General features: G+C 49.7%; 8 protein-coding genes across 8 annotated transcripts; 7 read left to right on the plus strand and 1 right to left on the minus strand.

Annotated features, from left to right (window-relative positions):
- The first annotated feature begins 144 nt into the window (after nucleotides 1-144).
- Nucleotides 145-1,611, plus strand: PV06_04224 (uncharacterized protein). Its single transcript, XM_016405089.1, has 4 exons — nucleotides 145-526; nucleotides 580-667; nucleotides 717-1,006; nucleotides 1,057-1,611. The coding sequence occupies exons 1-4, from the start codon at nucleotides 506-508 to the stop codon at nucleotides 1,207-1,209; spliced, it is 552 nt and encodes a 183-aa protein (XP_016263295.1). The 5' UTR covers nucleotides 145-505; the 3' UTR covers nucleotides 1,210-1,611.
- A 61-nt stretch (nucleotides 1,612-1,672) lies between these two features.
- On the plus strand, nucleotides 1,673-3,390 carry PV06_04225 (ketol-acid reductoisomerase, mitochondrial). Its single transcript, XM_016405090.1, has 5 exons — nucleotides 1,673-1,954; nucleotides 2,008-2,039; nucleotides 2,089-2,367; nucleotides 2,427-3,094; nucleotides 3,151-3,390. Exons 1-5 carry the CDS (start codon nucleotides 1,744-1,746, stop codon nucleotides 3,173-3,175), a joined length of 1,215 nt encoding a protein of 404 aa, XP_016263296.1. The 5' UTR covers nucleotides 1,673-1,743; the 3' UTR covers nucleotides 3,176-3,390.
- Nucleotides 3,391-3,585: 195 nt separating this feature from the next.
- PV06_04226 (uncharacterized protein) lies at nucleotides 3,586-5,599 on the plus strand. Its single transcript, XM_016405091.1, has 2 exons — nucleotides 3,586-4,280; nucleotides 4,418-5,599. Exons 1-2 carry the CDS (start codon nucleotides 3,914-3,916, stop codon nucleotides 5,365-5,367), a joined length of 1,317 nt encoding a protein of 438 aa, XP_016263297.1. The 5' UTR covers nucleotides 3,586-3,913; the 3' UTR covers nucleotides 5,368-5,599.
- A 445-nt stretch (nucleotides 5,600-6,044) lies between these two features.
- PV06_04227 (uncharacterized protein) lies at nucleotides 6,045-8,367 on the minus strand. The gene is made up of 2 exons (XM_016405092.1): nucleotides 7,655-8,367; nucleotides 6,045-7,606 (listed from the first exon to the last, which is right to left on the minus strand). Exons 1-2 carry the CDS (start codon nucleotides 7,698-7,700, stop codon nucleotides 6,129-6,131), a joined length of 1,524 nt encoding a protein of 507 aa, XP_016263298.1. The 5' UTR covers nucleotides 7,701-8,367; the 3' UTR covers nucleotides 6,045-6,128.
- Nucleotides 8,368-9,058: 691 nt separating this feature from the next.
- On the plus strand, nucleotides 9,059-11,117 carry PV06_04228 (uncharacterized protein; the record flags this gene model as incomplete). Its single annotated transcript, XM_016405093.1, has 5 exons — nucleotides 9,059-9,232; nucleotides 9,283-9,545; nucleotides 9,606-10,589; nucleotides 10,655-10,786; nucleotides 10,859-11,117. 5 exons carry the CDS (start codon nucleotides 9,059-9,061, stop codon nucleotides 11,115-11,117), a joined length of 1,812 nt encoding a protein of 603 aa, XP_016263299.1.
- A 596-nt stretch (nucleotides 11,118-11,713) lies between these two features.
- On the plus strand, nucleotides 11,714-12,317 carry PV06_04229 (uncharacterized protein; the record flags this gene model as incomplete). The annotated part of the gene is made up of 2 exons (XM_016405094.1): nucleotides 11,714-11,727; nucleotides 11,835-12,317. The coding sequence occupies 2 exons, from the start codon at nucleotides 11,714-11,716 to the stop codon at nucleotides 12,100-12,102; spliced, it is 282 nt and encodes a 93-aa protein (XP_016263300.1). The 3' UTR covers nucleotides 12,103-12,317.
- A 1,908-nt stretch (nucleotides 12,318-14,225) lies between these two features.
- PV06_04230 (uncharacterized protein) lies at nucleotides 14,226-14,786 on the plus strand (the record flags this gene model as incomplete). Its single annotated transcript, XM_016405095.1, has 4 exons — nucleotides 14,226-14,381; nucleotides 14,436-14,556; nucleotides 14,625-14,698; nucleotides 14,757-14,786. The coding sequence occupies 4 exons, from the start codon at nucleotides 14,226-14,228 to the stop codon at nucleotides 14,784-14,786; spliced, it is 381 nt and encodes a 126-aa protein (XP_016263301.1).
- A 501-nt stretch (nucleotides 14,787-15,287) lies between these two features.
- On the plus strand, nucleotides 15,288-18,480 carry PV06_04231 (uncharacterized protein; the record flags this gene model as incomplete). The annotated part of the gene is made up of 1 exon (XM_016405096.1): nucleotides 15,288-18,480. One exon carries the CDS (start codon nucleotides 15,288-15,290, stop codon nucleotides 18,396-18,398), a length of 3,111 nt encoding a protein of 1,036 aa, XP_016263302.1. The 3' UTR covers nucleotides 18,399-18,480.
- Nucleotides 18,481-19,014: the final 534 nt, after the last annotated feature.

Genomic DNA, 19,014 nt, shown 5'->3' on the forward strand with positions numbered 1-19,014 from the left:
AGACAGTAAATCTATTCAAAAGGATTTATCAATCGATGGGACTTTCGATTGCAAAAATCCGCACAGTACGAGTACAGAGTACTCCATACTCCGTACAACTATTGGTATCGGAGAATAGCCTCATATACGGCCGAACTGCGTCATGTGAGGGCTGCGGCCAACGGCGAACAGCCAACGCAACTACGACTGAATACTTTCACTGTCTAATAACAACCATTCCTTTATATTATTTTAGCTTCCACCACGTCTTCTTCACATATATTGTACTTTGCGGCCTTTGCGCTACCAAGTACGACCAGTCTTGCCTCGATCCGGTCTTCGCCACTCCATTTCCCTCAATCGTTACTCATCCTGCTGGTCGTCCATCTTGTGCCCTTTGCCTCTGCTATTTCACTGCGCTCTTCGATCACAGGCTTTGCCAGACACTCACAGCGATCGCCTAACACGATTTTTGAGACCCCGAGCCATTAACGAGACCTCTGCCTCTACCATACAAACCGCCAAGATGATGAAAATATGGTCAATGGTAGGTGGAACTGTGGACAGGACATTTCGAACCTGGCTGACAGTGGTATACAGAAGCAGCAGCAGCAGAAGGATGAGCAAGCGCAAGGAACAACACAGAAGAAGAAGAAAGTCACGGCAGCGCAATTGCGTGTACAAAAAGGTGGGATCTGCTACTCCGTTAGGTGACGATTTGGTCTAACCAGTACAAGATCTGAGTGAGGTTTCTCTCGGATCAACCATGAAGACTACATTTCCAAACCCTGACGATATCCTCAACTTTCAACTTACTATCGAACCGGATGAAGGCATGTACAAGGGTGGCAGCTTCGTATTTAATTTCGCCATCAACCAGAATTACCCTCACGACCCACCTAAGGTCAAATGCATTCAGAAGATCTACCATCCAAACATCGACCTAGAAGGAAACGTGTGCTTAAACATTCTGCGAGAAGACTGGAAGCCTGTGTTGAACTTGAACGCTGTCATCGTCGGCATGCAGGTAGGTGTTTCCAGATCAAAAGAGGCAGCGGTCACTAACACTCAATACAGTTTCTCTTCTTAGAACCCAATGCTTCCGATCCATTGAACAAAGAAGCGGCCGAGGACCTGAGAAATAACCGAGAAGGATTTAGAAGAAATGCACGAACAGCAATGGGTGGTGGTTCGGTTAGAGGCCAAACCTACGACCGCGTGTTGCGGTGATACCTCCAAAGATCTTAGACACGATAGATACGACGAATGACACAACTTCATACTGATCAGGACTTGCAAGAGTCTCCGTCAAGGTGTTTGGAGGTCGCCTTGCATACTTAGAGAAGAGGCATCCCGGGAGATGGCGAGGGTGATGTACAGAAAAGCTGTATACCGATACAAGAAATGAAAATTCCAGATATTGGCAGCAACCCAAGGGCAAGCCTGAACAGCCGTGACAATGCCTGCAAGACTGCTCTTAAATATCCGTACTGCGAATAGATACCAATAAGGCGGTGATATTCCTATGCCTTGGTCCAGACTGCGACTCGGGGAGACTAGAAATTGTCCGAAACCTCTATCCGTTCTCGGAGCCAAGCCCAAGGTTGGGGGGCCAATGAGGAGAGACACCGGCAATGAAGAGCTCGCTGCGCAGAGTGCGAGTGCGTCGAGTAATAAAGTATCAAAAATTTCCCCAGGATTTCTCAATTCTTACAATTCGCACAACTTCAGAATCTCCTCTCCTTGTTCAACTTGATTGACAAAATGGCTTCCAAGACATTTGCTAGAACCCTGCGCACTGCTTCCAAGCAGAAGCTCTCGACTCCCTCCGTCCCCAAGCGGTCGTTTGTCTCTGCCGGAGCAACCAGACCCGTTGTGGCAGCTTCTCAGAGAACCTCATTCGCAGCTCCCGCTCAGCAACAGACAAGAGGTGTCAAGACCATTGACTTTGCTGGCACGAAAGAAGAGGTCTACGGTACATGGTTTTTCTGGTCCAGTTCGACGAAGCTTTACTGACATCTTGTTTAGAGCGTGCTGACTGGCCTCGCGAGAAACTCCTCGTATGCTAAATTCTGTCTCCTGGGACGACAAGATCTGACAAAATTGCAGGACTACTTCAAGAACGACACCCTAGCACTGATCGGCTACGGTTCGCAAGGCCATGGTCAAGGTCTCAACCTCCGTGACAACGGCTTGAATGTCATCATCGGTGTTCGAAAGAACGGAGCTTCATGGAAGGAGGCAGAACAAGATGGCTGGATCCCAGGCAAGAACTTGTTCGAGGTTGACGAGGCCATCTCCCGGGGAAGCATCATCATGAACTTGCTCAGTGATGCCGCCCAGAGTGAGACCTGGCCAGCTATCAAGCCCCAATTGACCAAGGGAAAGGTATGATCTCGAAACCCTGCCTTTTCCGCGAGAAAACAGCTTCTAACTGTCCATTTTAGACCCTGTACTTCTCCCACGGTTTCTCTCCCGTCTTCAAGGACCTTACCAAGGTCGATGTGCCCAAGGATATCGATGTTATCCTCGTGGCCCCCAAGGGTTCCGGCCGAACTGTCCGATCCCTCTTCCGTGAAGGTCGAGGCATCAACTCCTCCATTGCCGTGTTCCAGGATGTTACCGGCAAGGCTAAAGAGAAGGCTATCGCCATGGGTGTCGCAGTCGGTTCCGGCTACCTCTACGAGACCACATTCGAGAAGGAAGTCTACTCTGACCTGTACGGTGAGCGAGGTTGCTTGATGGGTGGTATCCACGGCATGTTCCTCGCCCAGTACGAGGTTCTCCGCGAGCGTGGTCACTCACCCTCGGAGGCCTTCAACGAGACTGTGGAGGAGGCCACCCAATCCCTGTACCCTCTCATTGGTGCCAACGGTATGGACTGGATGTACTCTGCTTGCTCGACCACCGCCCGTCGGGGTGCCATCGACTGGCAAGGCAAGTTCAAGGATGCCCTCAAACCCGTCTTCAACGATCTGTACGACAGCGTGAAGAACGGCACCGAGACCAAGCGCAGCTTGGAGTACAACAGCCAAAAGGACTATAGACAGAAGTTTGAGAAGGAGATGGAGGACATCCGGGGCATGGAAATCTGGCGTGCCGGAAAGGCTGTCCGGTAAGTTTTATTTGTCTCTTGTGTTGTTTGTGCTTTGACTGACAATAATTTTCCAGCTCTCTGCGACCAGAGAACAACTAAGCTACCTTACATCTGGGTTGGGTACCTTAAGTAGTTGTGAGGGGCTTACGCTTTCCAGTGTAATTCAGAAGATAGCACGGCGTTAGTCAAAAGTGAACTATGTATCAAATGGTGGTCATTGTTTATCTTTTTTTCCAGAGATGAAAAGAATGAACCAAAAAGGATCGAGATTCTGGAGTAATGCCAATTGAATGTTCATTTGCTTTTGCCTTGAATTTCCGTTGCAATTGAAGTCACTCGACAACTATCCTTGCCTAGGTATAGATATGATGAGACTCGTAAGATCGTAAATTGTCCCTAGATGATACATAGAATGAGGGATGGTGGGCTGCGATGTACAGGGTGTAGGGTAAATATGTCCCCGCAGGACAAACTATTTTTTGTAAATGCGATCACGCCAGCCTAGGACAGACCACCCACTTCCTAGGTAGATATTCAGCACCATCTGCTGTTTATGCCTACTCACTCATATCCACAAGTCTCTCGCAGAAACTAGCACCACAAACTACCAAACGAAATTTTGTGTTGTCGTCTAGAGCGATGAAAGGACACGTCCTTTTATCGTCAATCCCAATTGAATATCATTCAACTTAGGAAGCAACAAGTGACGATACGGGAGTGAGGTCCATCCGTCAAGTATACCCCTCCAGGGTAACCCGAGTACAAATTTCCAGGTCAAGACTACCCTGATAAGAAAAGGGGGGTATTCCTTTTGAGTCCAAGCATTACTCATTCGACATGGCCGACCCGAACACCTGTCCACCACTTTTGCCGTCGTCCATCGTGGCGGCTCACGCCAAAATCCAGGGTCACATCCACCATACGCCCGTCTTGACGTCGAGGTCGTTGGACGCCATCGCGAGTGCTCCCGACCCCAGGGTGTTCCTCGGCGACACCCCCCCGACGTTCGAGGAAGCCGAAGCGTCACGAGCGAAGGGGTCGAACGCCGAGACGACGCCTCGGTTTCGCGTCTGGTTCAAGTGTGAGAACTTCCAAAAGATTGGTGCTTTCAAGGCCCGAGGTGCCTTCCACGCCGTGGCCAGACTCGTGGAGGAGATGGGCGTAGAAGAGGTCAGGAGACGTGGAGTGGTCACTCATAGCAGTGGTATGCATTCTGTTTTCCTTTTTTTCTCAGCTACATCTGTTTTTTCGTTGTGTGCTTTGGTCGAGCAACGAGATGGTCTAGTTGTATCCTAGCACAATCACTATACTGACACCCCTCTCTTTGTGTTCTGTGTCTAGGTAACCACGCACAAGCTTTGGCTCTGGCGGCCTCGACTTTCAAAATACCAAGTTACATCGTGATGCCGAGTATAAGTACACCTTCCAAGATCGCCGGGACGAGGTTGTACACACCCAACGTCATCTTTTCCGGTTCGACGAGTCAAGAACGTGAAGCAGTGGTGGCAGAAGTCATTGCCGACAAGGGTGCCATACTGGTCCCACCTTATGACCATCCCGACATCATTCTAGGTCAAGGAACCGTAGGGTTGGAACTCGAGTCACAAGTCCGTGAATTACAACTCCAACGACTTACGGAGAAGAAGGAGACATCCTCCTCAAAGGATGGTGATGACGATGATGGTTCTTCTACTCGGACAAAACTCGAAGGTCTGGACGCGGTGATAACACCCCTCGGCGGTGGAGGTTTGTTGTCGGGTGTGGCTACATACTTTTCCGACAAACCAGGTACTTTGGTGTTTGGAGCCGAACCGAGTTTCCAAGGTGGCGACGACGGAAGACGTGGCTTAGCACAAGGAAAAAGGATCGAACACGTCAAGACGTTGACCATCGCCGACGGTCTGAGGACACCGGTTGGGGTGACAAACTGGGGTGTTCTGAGCAACAGGAGAAAGTTGGAGGGGGTCTACTCCGTGACCGAAGACGAGATCAAAATGGCCATGAGGTTGGTGTTTGAGAGGTTAAAGGTCGTGGTCGAGCCGAGCGGTTGTGTCGGGTTGGCCGTGGTGTTGTTCAACCAGGAATTCAGGGCCATGTGCTCCCAGAGACAGATGGGATTGGAAAAGGACGGGTGGGACGTCGGGGTCGTGTTTTCGGGTGGGAATACTACCATGAAGGCCATTGCGAAGTTGTTTGGGGAGGATGAGACAGACGCAAAGGACACAAAAGAAAGGCAGGCAGGAAAGGTCGGAAGGGATGGATCAAGAATGGCAGAGGATGTTGCTGGATAGAGAGAGGTAGATGTGATGACGGAGTACTTCTTGACATTTGCGTATATACCTATTACTGCTGTTATATACGGAGTATACGGATATATATTGGATTATGATACTCTGGTGTGAAGATAGAAAGAAGTATATCAAAACTCAGATATCTACTAGACGGACCGATATGATGATGCCATGAATATAGCTCTGCGTCATCGTGATCACTGCGAAAGGTACTCGTCCATCTAGTCTTGACGCCGAAAGAGAGAAATCCAAACTCCCCTCCTCCATCCACTGTACTCTACCCATTATTCAACTATACAAATAATCGAGAATGCAAAAAATTAAAAAAGAGAATAATTGAGAGGAGTGGGGTTCGAACCCACGCTTCCTTACGGAAAGCAGAGAATTTTAAGAATGTAGACCATGGATCTGTACTTAAATCTGCCGCCTTAAACCACTGTTCGCAAAGCCCTTTGTTAGTATCGAGGAACAAAATAGAAGGAAAGGGTTGGGATTATTTACCTCGGCCATCCTCCCGGGAGAAATTAAGTCAATTTTCGACCACCATGGTATACAACGTTACGATTGTTTGCGGGTCGGGGATACCCACTCGAGGCCTATTGGAGGCGACATCAGTGCGCCTAAACAAGCCGAACTGGGGGTGTTCAATACTAGGGTCAGTATGTACCCATTTCCTCCGTAGCACCTAGTATCATTGAAAAGTCTAGAGGACTCGTAAGGCATGTCTTGTTGAATACCTAGGTACCTAGGTATGTACGTGCTCATCTACATATCACAACTGCTTCACCAATATCTCGACTCTTTAATCTGTCCATCAATTCCTTTTCGCTAATGTCCAATTCCGTACAGATCTCATCGAAACAGTGTGTACCATCCAGAAATTCAATGATTCTATGGTTGATATGACGATCAGACACCCCCCCTCGATCGGACGTCCTCCTAACGACGTTCTTCCCCTTCCGCCTGGATGTATCCTCAGTCAAATGTCGCTCACTCGACATGCTTCTGGTGAGGTCCTCCGAGTCGTAATCGGAATGCTGATTATGATTACGATCATGATGATGGTTATGGATCTGAGAATTTGGACCGAGTGCCTTTTGAGTTCTGATAGCGTACCGGTGTACACGATACAAAAAACCCTTGATGACACCAAAAGTGATGAACCGTCGCATGTCGATGTTTGCGAGCATGTCCGCATTTTGTGCGTACCATTCCCGAACGGTTAACCCTTGTCTGAGACAAGCAAAGAGCTGGACTATGCCGACGCCGTCGATGGGATCACCTTTGCCAGTGAGCGGCCAGATGTCATCGTCTTGTAATGTGAGCGACGTCAAGCCGCTGGTCCTCCGTTCCGTGGCGCTATCTATGATGGCTTCTTCTTGGGCCGCCGGGGCGAGTGCCGTGTTGACATAACGAGCGCATTCCAGTTGCATGGCGGGATCTTTGGCGATCAGGTTGGAAAACTCGGCCGTCGGGGCGTAGATCGCGTTGAAGCTGAATATGTCGAGTAGGATAGCGCAGCCATAGTACAGCAAATGCTTGACGCACTTCTTGGTGAGCTTGAGATCGGCATCGGCCAACATTGCTATCCTCTTGACGCTGTTGACACCGTTGATGTAAGGAATGATCCGTAACATGGTCAAATCCCAGTTTTCGTCGATCATGGTCTCGATTCTCACCGTGAACAGCGGTACATACCACGGCTTGACACTGGCGGGATTCGGCAGCGAAGGGAACAGCTTGATGTTCAAGGTATTGAGCTCGTCAATTGGGATCATGCATTCACAGTAATTGTTCAGATCCTCCATGAGCATTTCGCATAAACTGTATATCTTGCCAGAGTTTGGAGGAGACGCATCGTCACTCAAGAACCTTGATTGTTCCTCCAGACTGCGCATCAGATGTGCCAGCTTCTTGACCACGGACTTGTATGATGCGACATCCGTGGTACTGGGCTCGCCCAGCAAAAGCGCAAAGTTGAAAATGAATTCATTTCGCGGATAATGCGGAGACGTCAAGCAGATCGGGTACGAGAGGACAAGCGTAGGTGGTGTATTTGGTGTCAGAGGAGGCGGTGACAATGATATGAGGTTCCCACAGAGTGACTGACGAGGTATCACGAAGCGTGATATGGTGGGAAAGGATAGAAGCGGAGAAGATGAGGTGGCATTGCTTGCGGGGATTTCGGTGGTCGTCGTCAGGATCGAGTCTTCTGGCACTTGGTGAACAATCTTTGGTCCTGATGAAGAGGTTAGCCGATGCAATGGACCAGACTGAACAGACTCACCTTCATGGGGGTCAAATTTGCTGTAGAAGATGGCTTTGATGGACATGATTGTAGGGTCGATTTGAATGGATCATTAGTTACCACAAATGTTTCTGAGTACCATGGTTTCTGAGTGTAAGGACCAAACTGCCCTCATCACGTAGACACCCTCAGACCATTGTAGAGATGATCCTGTCGTGTCGTGGAAGATAGACTATCACCCACAAATACGTGATGAAGGGTTTGTTGTTATGAGGGGTCAGCCTTGCGACTCGACCCCAAGCGATCTGCATCTTTATTTATTATTTAAGGGCGCGGGAGGAGCATTGAGTGCCTAAAATCACGCCTAGATTAACGTCGAATGAAGTACGGTTCTAAGCACGCTAAGGCACTTGATTGAGCGAGTACTTACATGCGCCTGTGCTTGGAGGACTATGCAGCAGATCTGTTCTACCATCCTGCTGGAATCCTCCGGGCTTACATAGTCTTGATCTGCGTCTTGACACGAGGGTAGGCCGGAAGAAAGAGTGGGAGATGATTGATCGGTTTGTTGCGACGGTGAGATCGACTTCTCCCTCACACTCTTCCTCCTTGGATCCGGCGATGGAATCTGTAATCCTGGCTCTGAGACTGCAGATGCCAAGGTCAACATTCAAGCAAGGCGAAGAAGATCCTGGTTTATGCTATCAAAATCATGGACACACCATTCACATTGATCCAGTGTCCGGCAGAAGATTCATCAGGGTGGCCAGGGTTCTGGACATTTAGGCCCTTCTACAACCCCTGTCCTCTTATCAAGATATTAGGCAAGCGCCGAAAGATTCCCATGGCGGAAATCAACGATCGACCGTGCGCGAGACTCGATTCCGCACTTACACCAAGCTGTGACGTCGTCGCTATCAGGGGTTCTACGGATCAACAGCCTTGTACGGAGTACGATAGTGAGCAAATTTTGTACAGGGACCAGTAGCGAGCAGTTTGTTACCAGCTCGCTAGCTGACAAAGTCGTTATTTCATTCCGCCTCGCGCTTTCGGCTTTCAACCTGTTAAACCTCTCAACTATGCGTCTATCAAATCCCAGCAGATGCTCGCGAAGAGGATCTCGGCCTCGATGGTCTCATTGGAGAACAAGTGCTCCCTTTTTGAAGATGCGGCCACAATTCCTTCTCGCTCATATCGAAGTTTCCTATCCGACTTCGTCGCACTGTACGAAGCCTCAGGCCGTACACGCAAGCTTTTGAGATACATGTCTGTGATCCGAGTCTGCCGTCAAGAATTTGACATGCTGTACATTCAACATGTATATCAGTATGGCGCGAGGCTGCTCCTGGAGTCGACTGACGCCTGGTTCAAGTTTGGATAAAATCAAGTTTACTCAAAAGGAAACGACGCACAGCACAATATCGACAAGTGAGAAAATCAATCATGGATACCCTTGACAGAGACCTCATCCGTGCTGAGGTGGATGCAAATGCGAACCGACCCGACACGCTGTCACACATAGCTACATATGGACCCGATATCGAGAGAGACTGGGCCCATGATGAATCAAGACCACACCGGACCACGACCCATGGAGATCTAACAAACATCAGTACAGTATGTATAATAAACGCAGCCGTAGCTGCATCTGCTGACAATTATCGCAGTACACCACTCATAGGTCACAACGCTCACGTCTGGGACTCGACCCCATCGAGTTGGACAGAATTAGTCGGCAAAGAACCCAGCATCAGGAAACCGTGGGGCGACCTGCAGGTTCAAGACGAAGATCAACAGCTACCCTCAGAACGGTCACGACACTGGGAGCAGGGAAGCCATTGCCTCCGTCAGACAATAGGGAGGAATTCGTGGTAGAATTCGAGGGAGTGGACGATCCGGAACATCCACTGAATTGGCCCTTCAGCAGAAAGTACGTCGCTTTGCATACCATCATGCTATTGTATGTTCTTTTTACTGACGTTGATTCCAGGGTCGTTATGTCGCTGATTCTCTCATACATCACTTTCAGTGCATCTTTTGGCTCGGCCATCTTTTCCCCTGCCGTCGGTCAAGTGTCCCACCACTTTCACGTCAGCACCGAGGTCGGTGTGCTCGGTGTGTCCCTGTACGTCCTCGGGTTCGCATTCGGCCCCATTCTCTGGGGACCGCTGTCCGAGATCCTGGGCCGCAAACAACCTCTTGTCGTCGCCATGTTCGGGTTCAGCATCTTCGCCCTCGCAGCCGCCACATCGAAAGATTATCAAACGCTCATGCTGTCGCGCTTCTTTAGCGGTTTCTTCTCTGCCGGCCCGCTCGCCGTCGTCCCAGCCTGCTTCGCTGACATGTTCGACGACAGCCAGCGCGGGATCGCCATCACTGCATTCGCCATGGCAGTATTCTGCGGGCCCTTTGCAAGTCCCTTCACAGGCGGCTTCATTACCCAGAGCTACCTCGGCTGGCGCTGGACGATGTACATTGTCAGTATCATGGGTTGGTTGGGCACCGGACTCACACTGTTCCTTCACGAGAGTTATGCCCCGACTATCCTAGTCGGCAAGGCCGGTCGGATTCGTCGCGAAAGCAAAAACTTTGCCATCCACGCGAAACAAGAAGAGATCGAAGTCGACATGGCAGAGCTGATCAACCACAACTTCATGCGGCCGATCAGGATGCTCTGCACTGAGCCCATCGTCTTCCTCATCACGCTATACATGAGCTTCATTTACGGTCTGATGTACCTGTTTCTCGGCGCATACCCGCTCGTCTTTCAGAAAGTCAGAGGCATGAACCTGGGTGTTGGCGGTCTACCATTCATCGCCTTGATTCTCGGTCAAATTTGTGGTGGTGTGTACATCATGATTGACCAGACACAATACAAGAAGAAACTGGCCAGGAATCATGGCGTGCAAGTTCCAGAGTGGCGTCTACCTCCCGTCATTATAGGAGCAGTGTGTTTCAGTATTGGGTTGTTCTGGTAAGCCTTGTTTTTTTCCCACTCCCTCTCTTCGATGGCGGTGACCTAAATATTTGCTGTAACAGGTTCGGCTGGACCGGCTTCTCCAAGGACATTCACTGGCTTGCGCCGACTGCCAGTGGGGTTGTAACAGGTTTTGGCATTCTTTGTATCTTTTTACAATGCTTCAATTACCTCATTGACACTTATCTCATGTTGTGAGTTCATAAATGGCTCCCTTGGCTCACCCAAAAGTGCCTCACGTACTGACTCGATCCCTCCTTCAACAGTGCCGCCTCAGCTATTGCAGCAAACTCGCTTCTCCGGTCCTTCTTTGGAGCCGGTTTTCCTCTTTTTGCCGACCAGATGTTTGACAATTTGGGAATTCAGTGGGCTGGTACGCTGCTGGGGTGTCTTGCGGCCGTCATGATTCCCATCCCCGTGGTGTTTTACTTTTACGGCCCCAAGATTAGAGCCTTGAGCAATATGAATCGACAATCGCATTCTGAAGAACCCACGAATGACGAGACGGGCGAGGACAAGGTGTGAATGTACAGAGTATCATGGTTCGATTTGGAAGATGCCTTGAATCGGCGTTTATATATAGACAGCTCGGCGTTGTGGTAGTTAGCTCGTCACTAGCTAGGCTCGGGGGTTTGTTTCCTCCTAGGGAAGGGAGATTCTTCAAGGTCTGTTGTCTGCATAGCGAAGGAGTTCTGGAAGGATGTGAAACACAGCAATTGTCGGTGTTTGAATAGAATCACTCTAAATGACAACAGGTTGACATACGCGTACCTACCTTACCTACCTGATGTTTCGGATTAGGTGTTTTCATCACCCATCAACTTCAATGGTGTATCGTGACGTGTTGTTTTGTTGTTATAATATGTATAGATTCAAACGACTCTCCGTCACTCTGATCAATATATAAAGGAGTCTCGACGACCTTTGATTCTCATTTTATCTTACACATCTCGAACACTGATTCTTCTGACCCAGCCTTGGGAGAGTCCATTCAGCATACCACCTTGATCAAGTCCTAGCTTTCTTCGCGCAACCTCTCAAGTCCGGATTCGACTTATCTTAAGAACCGACATTTCTCTTTCCTGTTCCAAGACTTACAATTTACCGAGGTCTATTTAACCATGGCGGCAGAAGCGTAAGTACCCAAAACAGTCCTAAACCTCTCTCTCTCATCACGAAAGAACACGTCGGTCTTCAGGAAAATTCGGAATGACTAACGTTTCTCTCCCCGCCTCTCTTTAGCAACAATAACAATAATCAACCAGCCCAAGAAGAAGAAAAGAAGGAGCCAGAACCCCCAAAGAAGCCTCACGACCTGCCCAACTCGTGGGACCCGGATCACGAAGATTACTTGTGGAATCCGGACCGTTGGGAATCCCCCATCAACAAGTGGAGATGTTGGAAATATGACCAGGAGGCTCGAGACTACATTGATCGAACCAATAAAGCTGATGCTCACATCGCGGATTTGCAGAAGCGACTCAAGGACTTGACGGGGTATGATTATTGAGGCCACAGACTAGAGATTAGAGAAATCTTTGGTCCGGGGAACGGGGATCCGGGGGACACTCACTGATGATGACGGCGATGATTTGTCCGATCTGATGGCATGGTTGCATGAGTTGAGATGAGACCAGTCGTGTATTGAGAAAAGGCTCTGTAGGAGTTGAGATGAGACCCGTCATGAGCTGCAAAGTCACTTATACGTCTACCTGGAATGATAAGTCCTTTTTTACTCTTGGCATGAATTCTGTGAAATGGTGAACCTTCGGATGAAAGGAAATCAATGTACCTGCTGGCACTGCCTTCAGGTAGACACTTACCTCACGTTAATGTGCAAGGCAGCAAAAAGCTGGCACTGTACAACATGACACGGTGACGGTGGCCGAACAAGTGACGATTATTGTACACAATGCGACCCTCATTGTTGACTTCTTTCGTTAATCAAAGTGGGCATTGAATGACTGTTTTGAGGAAAACATGGAAAGTTATCAACAGGTCAACCGCGTGCTGCGTGCTGTCATCTCCCGTCCTTTGCAGAGTCAAAGGAGTCGTCAGTGGATGCTTCGCTGTCGACAGGTCAAAAGTTGCCTTGAACTTGGTGCTGTTGTGCTCGTGTAACAATTGATAGTAAGTAATGTTTCGACTCAAACCCCCCAGGCCGTAATCCCCGTCTTCAGATCAAGGCCCAGTAACATAAGATCCCATTTATTTGACGCATTTCTGACAAAATTGTAGACATTGTGGACATTTCGGCTGAACAACAATATTCTATTCCATCAACAAACACAGAGTTCAGAGGAGTAGAGACAACCCATCCACCATGCCTGCGGACGACGAGTGGCATTATGAGAGACGACGTATACCAATCACCAGTGGCTGGGGCCCTTGCAAGCGAACTGACTGGGTGCCTGTAGAAGAACACTATCGAGGCCGAAACTCTCGAACTGTCCGGACGTTTCTGAGGGTCGTCGGACTCGATCCAGAGTCTGCATACGTAACTCGATCAGTCAACCGGAACCGACCAATGTTGGATTTCGGTCACGGCGGCGACGACGACAATGGGCGCGACCTTGCCCGACAGTACGCAGGGTTTCGAGAGCGTGAACTACACCCTGGCCCGTGGCGGTATCATCATGTCGACGATGCACCGGCACCGGCGCAGTCTCACGACATCGACCGAGTGATCGCAAATGACCTGCAAGAGCTCGAACAGTTCAGAGCACAGAGATTCGAGAATCGTATGGGGGAGCTCAACGCCGAGATCAATGCGATCGACGTGCGGTATTGGGACAGAATCCAAGAGTACCAACAGGCATTGGCTGCTGACGCAGAAATAAATGGTCGAGGAGTTGGTGATCCGCAGCGACAGTTGCAAGAGATACGGGATGCTGTGGAGCGGATGCAACAGAACGAAGGACGACGAAATCAGGCCGAAGAGCGTAGGGACGTCGAGCGCAGAGTACAGGAGAGAATGAGGGTTGCCGAACAAATGGTGCGAGATTTACGTCGACAACATGAGCGAGAGCGCGATCGAGATCGCCGTGAGAGAGATCACCATCGTCGGAGGGTGCATCATAGGCGTCATGATTGGTAACGATGGTTGTTGAAGGGTTATTGGTGCGATTGTCCTGGAGTTGTCAGTGTAGACGGACACGATCGGTTGCTTGTGATGATGAGGATAGAAATGATGAGATACTCAGATGTTGTCTGAGTTATTTGAGGTTGGATTTCATAAGGCTGCGAGTAACGAGGCTCTGGGCTCTTATTCATTATTGTAGGGGTACTCCGTCATTCCCTATAGTTAGGTAAGGTAACTGCGTAGCAGGCCTTTGCTTAACAATGTTCACGCCTAGACCTCCCTTCTTTAGGGGCGTCTGAGCCCTATTAGACTATGAGCTGCTCCACTAGACCATCAACACCAAGAAATAGGACGACGACAATATCCGTTTTCTCGACATCGCTCTTCTCCGTCGACTCAAAAGGCGTAGTATATTAATAATGAAATGTGAGAGAAAAAGGATACATCTCTCTACTTTCTCGTTGGAATCCAGAGCTTGATCTTTCGTTAATTCTTCATCTCGATCTCACATTCCGTCAAGTAGCCCTATTAGACTGAAATTTCTCGAAACAATGGCTCCGAAACAACCAATTAACTCTGACAAGGGCATCAAGTCCCCATTGTTCTCCCAGGCGATCGTCCACAACGGTACTGTTTACTGCTCTGGCAATGTCGGAATGGACCCAAAGACCAGCAAGATGATTGAAGGGTCTGTGGCCGACCGAACCGTGGGTGAACACCTGTACGCATTGACTCTTGACCAGTGCTAAACTTCCGAGCAGAAGCAAATCTTCGAAAACATCAAGAATGTCTTGGAGGAGGCTGGAAGCAGCCTGCAGAACATTGTTAAGATGAACATCTATCTTGTCGACATGGGCGACTATGCTGCCATGAACAAAGTCTGTGCGTAGCATCCTCCGCGCTTTCGGAACATTCCAACACTCCATTCACTAATCCGGACAATTGATCAGTCCTCGACACCATTCCAGACCCAAAGCCAGCCAGAACGTGCGTTTGCGTCAAGGAACTCCCAGGCAAGACAGATGTAGGTTGACGTCGAGGAGCAAGTCTGGATACTTCTAGTCTACTGACATTTGCTCTAGGTCGAGATTGAATGCATCGCACATCTGTGAGGGCATGTTCCATACTCCACATCCAAACGGACTTCTGATGATTGACTGTCACCAGGAATGAGACAGCTGGGTCAAAGCTTTAGGTAGAGGAGGACATGAGACCTGTACGGAGAGTACAACTGTGTCCTTCACTCTACAGGAACCCTGTCATTTCGATGCTATCTATACAGGTTGACAAGAACAAAACAATTCTCTAGTCTCGTTTGCTGAACTGACACAAGCGGAAGACTGTCAATAACAATGAACAACAATGACTATGGTACTGTGCTGATTGAAAACAGCTAACTTCACTTTTCCATTGTCCATCCTGCCGCTTTCAGGTGCTTCATGAGATTTCCCAAGAATCGTGTCTGCAATCGCGCTATATGGCGAACAATTCCCCAACCTTCTTTTCATGTCTCACGGTTTTTCTTTCATGTTATTGCTTTTTTTTCTCTCAAGGAGCACTTTATTATTGACAACAAGTAAGGGAAAGACTATATCTTTTGAACTCACCTGAAGATGGATGACCCTATAGCCCAGAGATTGAGGCCTCGCAAAGGTCGAGCCACTCAGGCTGAGCACACTGATCCTCCTCAGCAGACCCCTTACAAGCCCGCAAGCAAGTCTACTACACCAACGTCCCGAAGCACAACAATATCTCGCAAGACTAGGCCAAAAGGTATCAAAAAGACACAAGCTAAAGAAAGATCGACCACCACCAGCACCACCCCGTCAAAGGCCCAACGAAAGTCTGCGGTAGAGAAGAAGAAAAAAAAGAGTCCACCGAAAGATGCGACCTTTAGGCCAGATCCGACTGAATCAAGTGACGACGAAGCTGAAACTCCCGTGCAGCAACAACCCAACGCCGAAACCCCACCGAAAAGGAGAGGAAAGCCTTTCAAGACTCCGGTCAAAGATGGTGCTTATAGACCTGGTGGCGACGAGTCAGATGATGAAGCATCCGTAAAAACCACTCGAAAACCACGGTCGACGAAGAGATCGATCAGAAAGCCGACACCGATACCTTTTGTACCCATCCCTGAAGATGGTGACTCCGCAAAGACACACCCACCACCAAAGGAAGGTCTTTCCGACCCAAGAAATCCAAAGCGTAGACCTATCAAGATCACTTTGAAGGTGAAGAAGGCTTCTTCACCTAGACCGGCCACTCCAGATCCTAGACGCCGGTCAGCATCCGGTGACGTCCGCAGCAACCCCAACATATTTCGCACAGCAACGTCTGGGGCTCGGATTGACGATCCACTTCCACGAGCAAGTCCGAGTCCGAGCACAAGACACACGAGGCCATCACCAAGTCCTCGACCTTCGCCAAAGTCACCTAAGCGCCCTGCTCCAGTCAGTGATGGTGATGGTCGTCTCTCTCGGTCTCCCAAGCGTCCAAGGTTCGAAAATACAACACTACATGCTGTAGGCTCATCATCTTCTAAGCCCCGCGCCTCCTCTACGCAACCTCCTCCTCCTCCTCAGCAGGATGATGATCATCTCACAATTGCAGATGCCGATCGACTTTTTGAAGAAATTGTACTCATGCCTAGAAAGTTAGAACTCGGTGAGATCGCAGCGCTTTTTGTTTGTCTTCAGGAGAAATGCATGCGGTTCTCCCAAAAGCATTTCAGTTTCGACTTGACCGAAGAACAGCAAGAAGAGTGGCCCTTGCATCGACTCGACGAACAAAAGTATCGATCGTTTTTCAACATGGCCAGGTTCCTCGTGGACGCCAATCACTGCGGATGGCGAGAGTTCTTCACAACCCCGCAACATCGCGTGCCTTTTGTCCATGGGGTTCTAGGAGAGCGATTCAAGAACAACATCTTCAAGATCCCCGGTTTCGGTCTCGGTCGGGACAAAGTCAACAGGTTGGCCGAGATTGATCGCAGTTACCTCAAATACGATGCCTTTGTTCGGAGTAAAGTGCGAGCCGAGTATCTCGAAGAACTCAAATTTGACAAGGTGGAAGATTGGTATTCCATTGACGAGAATGTTCACAATGTCGAAGAGAACACCGCAGCATCAGCACCAATCCCAACACTGGTCTTGCCAGGAGCAGCAGCAGCAGCAGCAGCAGCAGTTCCCTGGGCTCCGTCTGGAACATCACCAGCGTCATCAGCGGCCGCCTCCGACCCAAGCGAGAATTACTTCCCTTCGAAGTACGCGGTCAGTCTCGACAAGGACGCCACAGAACTAGCGTCTCACATCATGGAACAATTGGAACTGATCCTTCCTCCCCCGATCTTCGACCCACTCCACCCTCACGGTCCACGAAACTTTGGCGAGAACAGCAGAAAGGTGTCCGCGGGACGCGCCATAGAGGCCGATCTCACCGCCTTGATTAAGTACATGGGCGGGTTGTCGTTGTCTATCCGATTCACGGGTATCGACGGTACCATCATCCGCCTCGTTGAAGCCTATTCAAAGGGGACCGAGTACCACATCGCAGACTCGACGGACAATATCTGTGTCAATGCGGATCACTGCAACGCCACGTGCCCGGCGGACACTACTCCCGCGACGTTGCGCATCTACATGACCTGCTGGTGCAGACTTGAAGGGGTCGTCCCCCACGGTAAGAACAGGTTGGAATTGGAAAAGTTCCAAATGGAACATCAAGACCCAGACGCACCGGAGACTTTCACCTGGGAACAATACGAAGATGAAGTTTTTCCTCCGCTCCCTTACGAACTACAAACTACCCCTGAAGGTCGTGCCGCGGTTGAAGACCTGCCAGTTATTCCTGGCACAGAATGGGGAGCTTCAATGGCTCGTGTGTCGGCCAAAGATCACGTCTTTGAGGGGGACGATGAGGATGACAACAACCGTCACGGTCGTCGACGACGCAACGGTACCGACAAAAGAGCTCCAGGTCCAGAAAGAGGTTGTTTCGTAACGTATTACAATCGACTTGCACCGACAAACGTCTATTGTGCATGGACATCCAAAGCTAGACCTACACGATTTCCAGACCTTGGCGACGACTTGCCACAGCTGCAACGACGCAGTACGAACGAGTCGTTGGAAGATGCCATTGTCCGCGCCAAATTGCGGCGACGCGACTTGCGAGGACAAACAGAGGACGACTCGTACATTGGTTCCACGATGAATTTGATCCGAGAATATCACGTCGGCGAATGGCTGGTCGCGAGTTCCATGGCGGGTGGACTGTTGGCGTACATTTTGTCCGCCGACAGGGGCGTACTCGGCCGTCACTTTGACGAGATGGTGGCGGCACTGTCGGACTCTGCTCTGGTCAGACGATTACAGACCATTCCGTCGTCGGTCGTCACCCGTGTAGGGGACGCCTTGGGTCTCCCGGCGACCGCCGCGAGACACTACGTCGTCACTTTGCTCGCTTGGGCTCGACACCTGGAACAACGAACTGCCCACGGAGTGCGCGACGCGGTTACGGATCTGACTAGGTCCGTCGAGGCGGCGAGGGCGTCGTTGGTGGCGGCAACAACAAACACACCCACGTCGCTCGACGTCACCACCTTGTTCACGCCACCCGTAATGACTGTCGAAGACGTGGTGGTGGACCGGACCATCGCGTCGACAAGAGCCCTGTCGTCCGTCACCGCTTTGGCGAGGAAGAAGATAGCAGAGAGTCAGGGATGAGACAAGACAAGTCGCACGGACGAACTAATAGACGTAAGATCAAGAAAGTAAACAGGGTGGTATCGTGAAGCGGGATGAGAACGGGGGGGGGGGGGGCGGTATACTGATGGAATCGAGTATAGAGTGATGGATAAACAGCGAATTGTCCTTGACAGCAGAGTACTTTCAAGTAGTGATCGTTTCAAGATACGTAAGCTACGTTGCATTCGACGAGATCGAGCGTTCTCATTTTATTTTTCGTCCAAGCAGATTTCCATGCTCGTTTTGTCTCTTGAGAGCTAATCCACACACGTAAAGATTGATGAAGCCTGACAAAAAACAAAATAAAAGAATACCATGTCCCTGGCCTTCGATTCGGTTGGACACAAGACGTGCTTGTTTTGACCACTGATCCCAAAAAACCAAAGAAATTTCAAGGAAAACGCATCAATCACTCAGCAGTATCCAGTTTCTCGGTCAGCCCCATCGTAAACCAAAGTAGCAAACCAAAACCCAACGGTAACCAAGCACTCTTAATCTCACTGCCTGGGAATATCTTTTTCCAAGACCATAGAAGGAACAAGCCAACCTATTCGGAAGGTGTCGTTCTCTATTTTCCATTGCTGATGATCCAACA

This window comes from Exophiala oligosperma (assembly GCF_000835515.1).
Source record: "Exophiala oligosperma strain CBS 72588 unplaced genomic scaffold supercont1.4, whole genome shotgun sequence".
NCBI lineage: Eukaryota > Fungi > Ascomycota > Eurotiomycetes > Chaetothyriales > Herpotrichiellaceae > Exophiala > Exophiala oligosperma.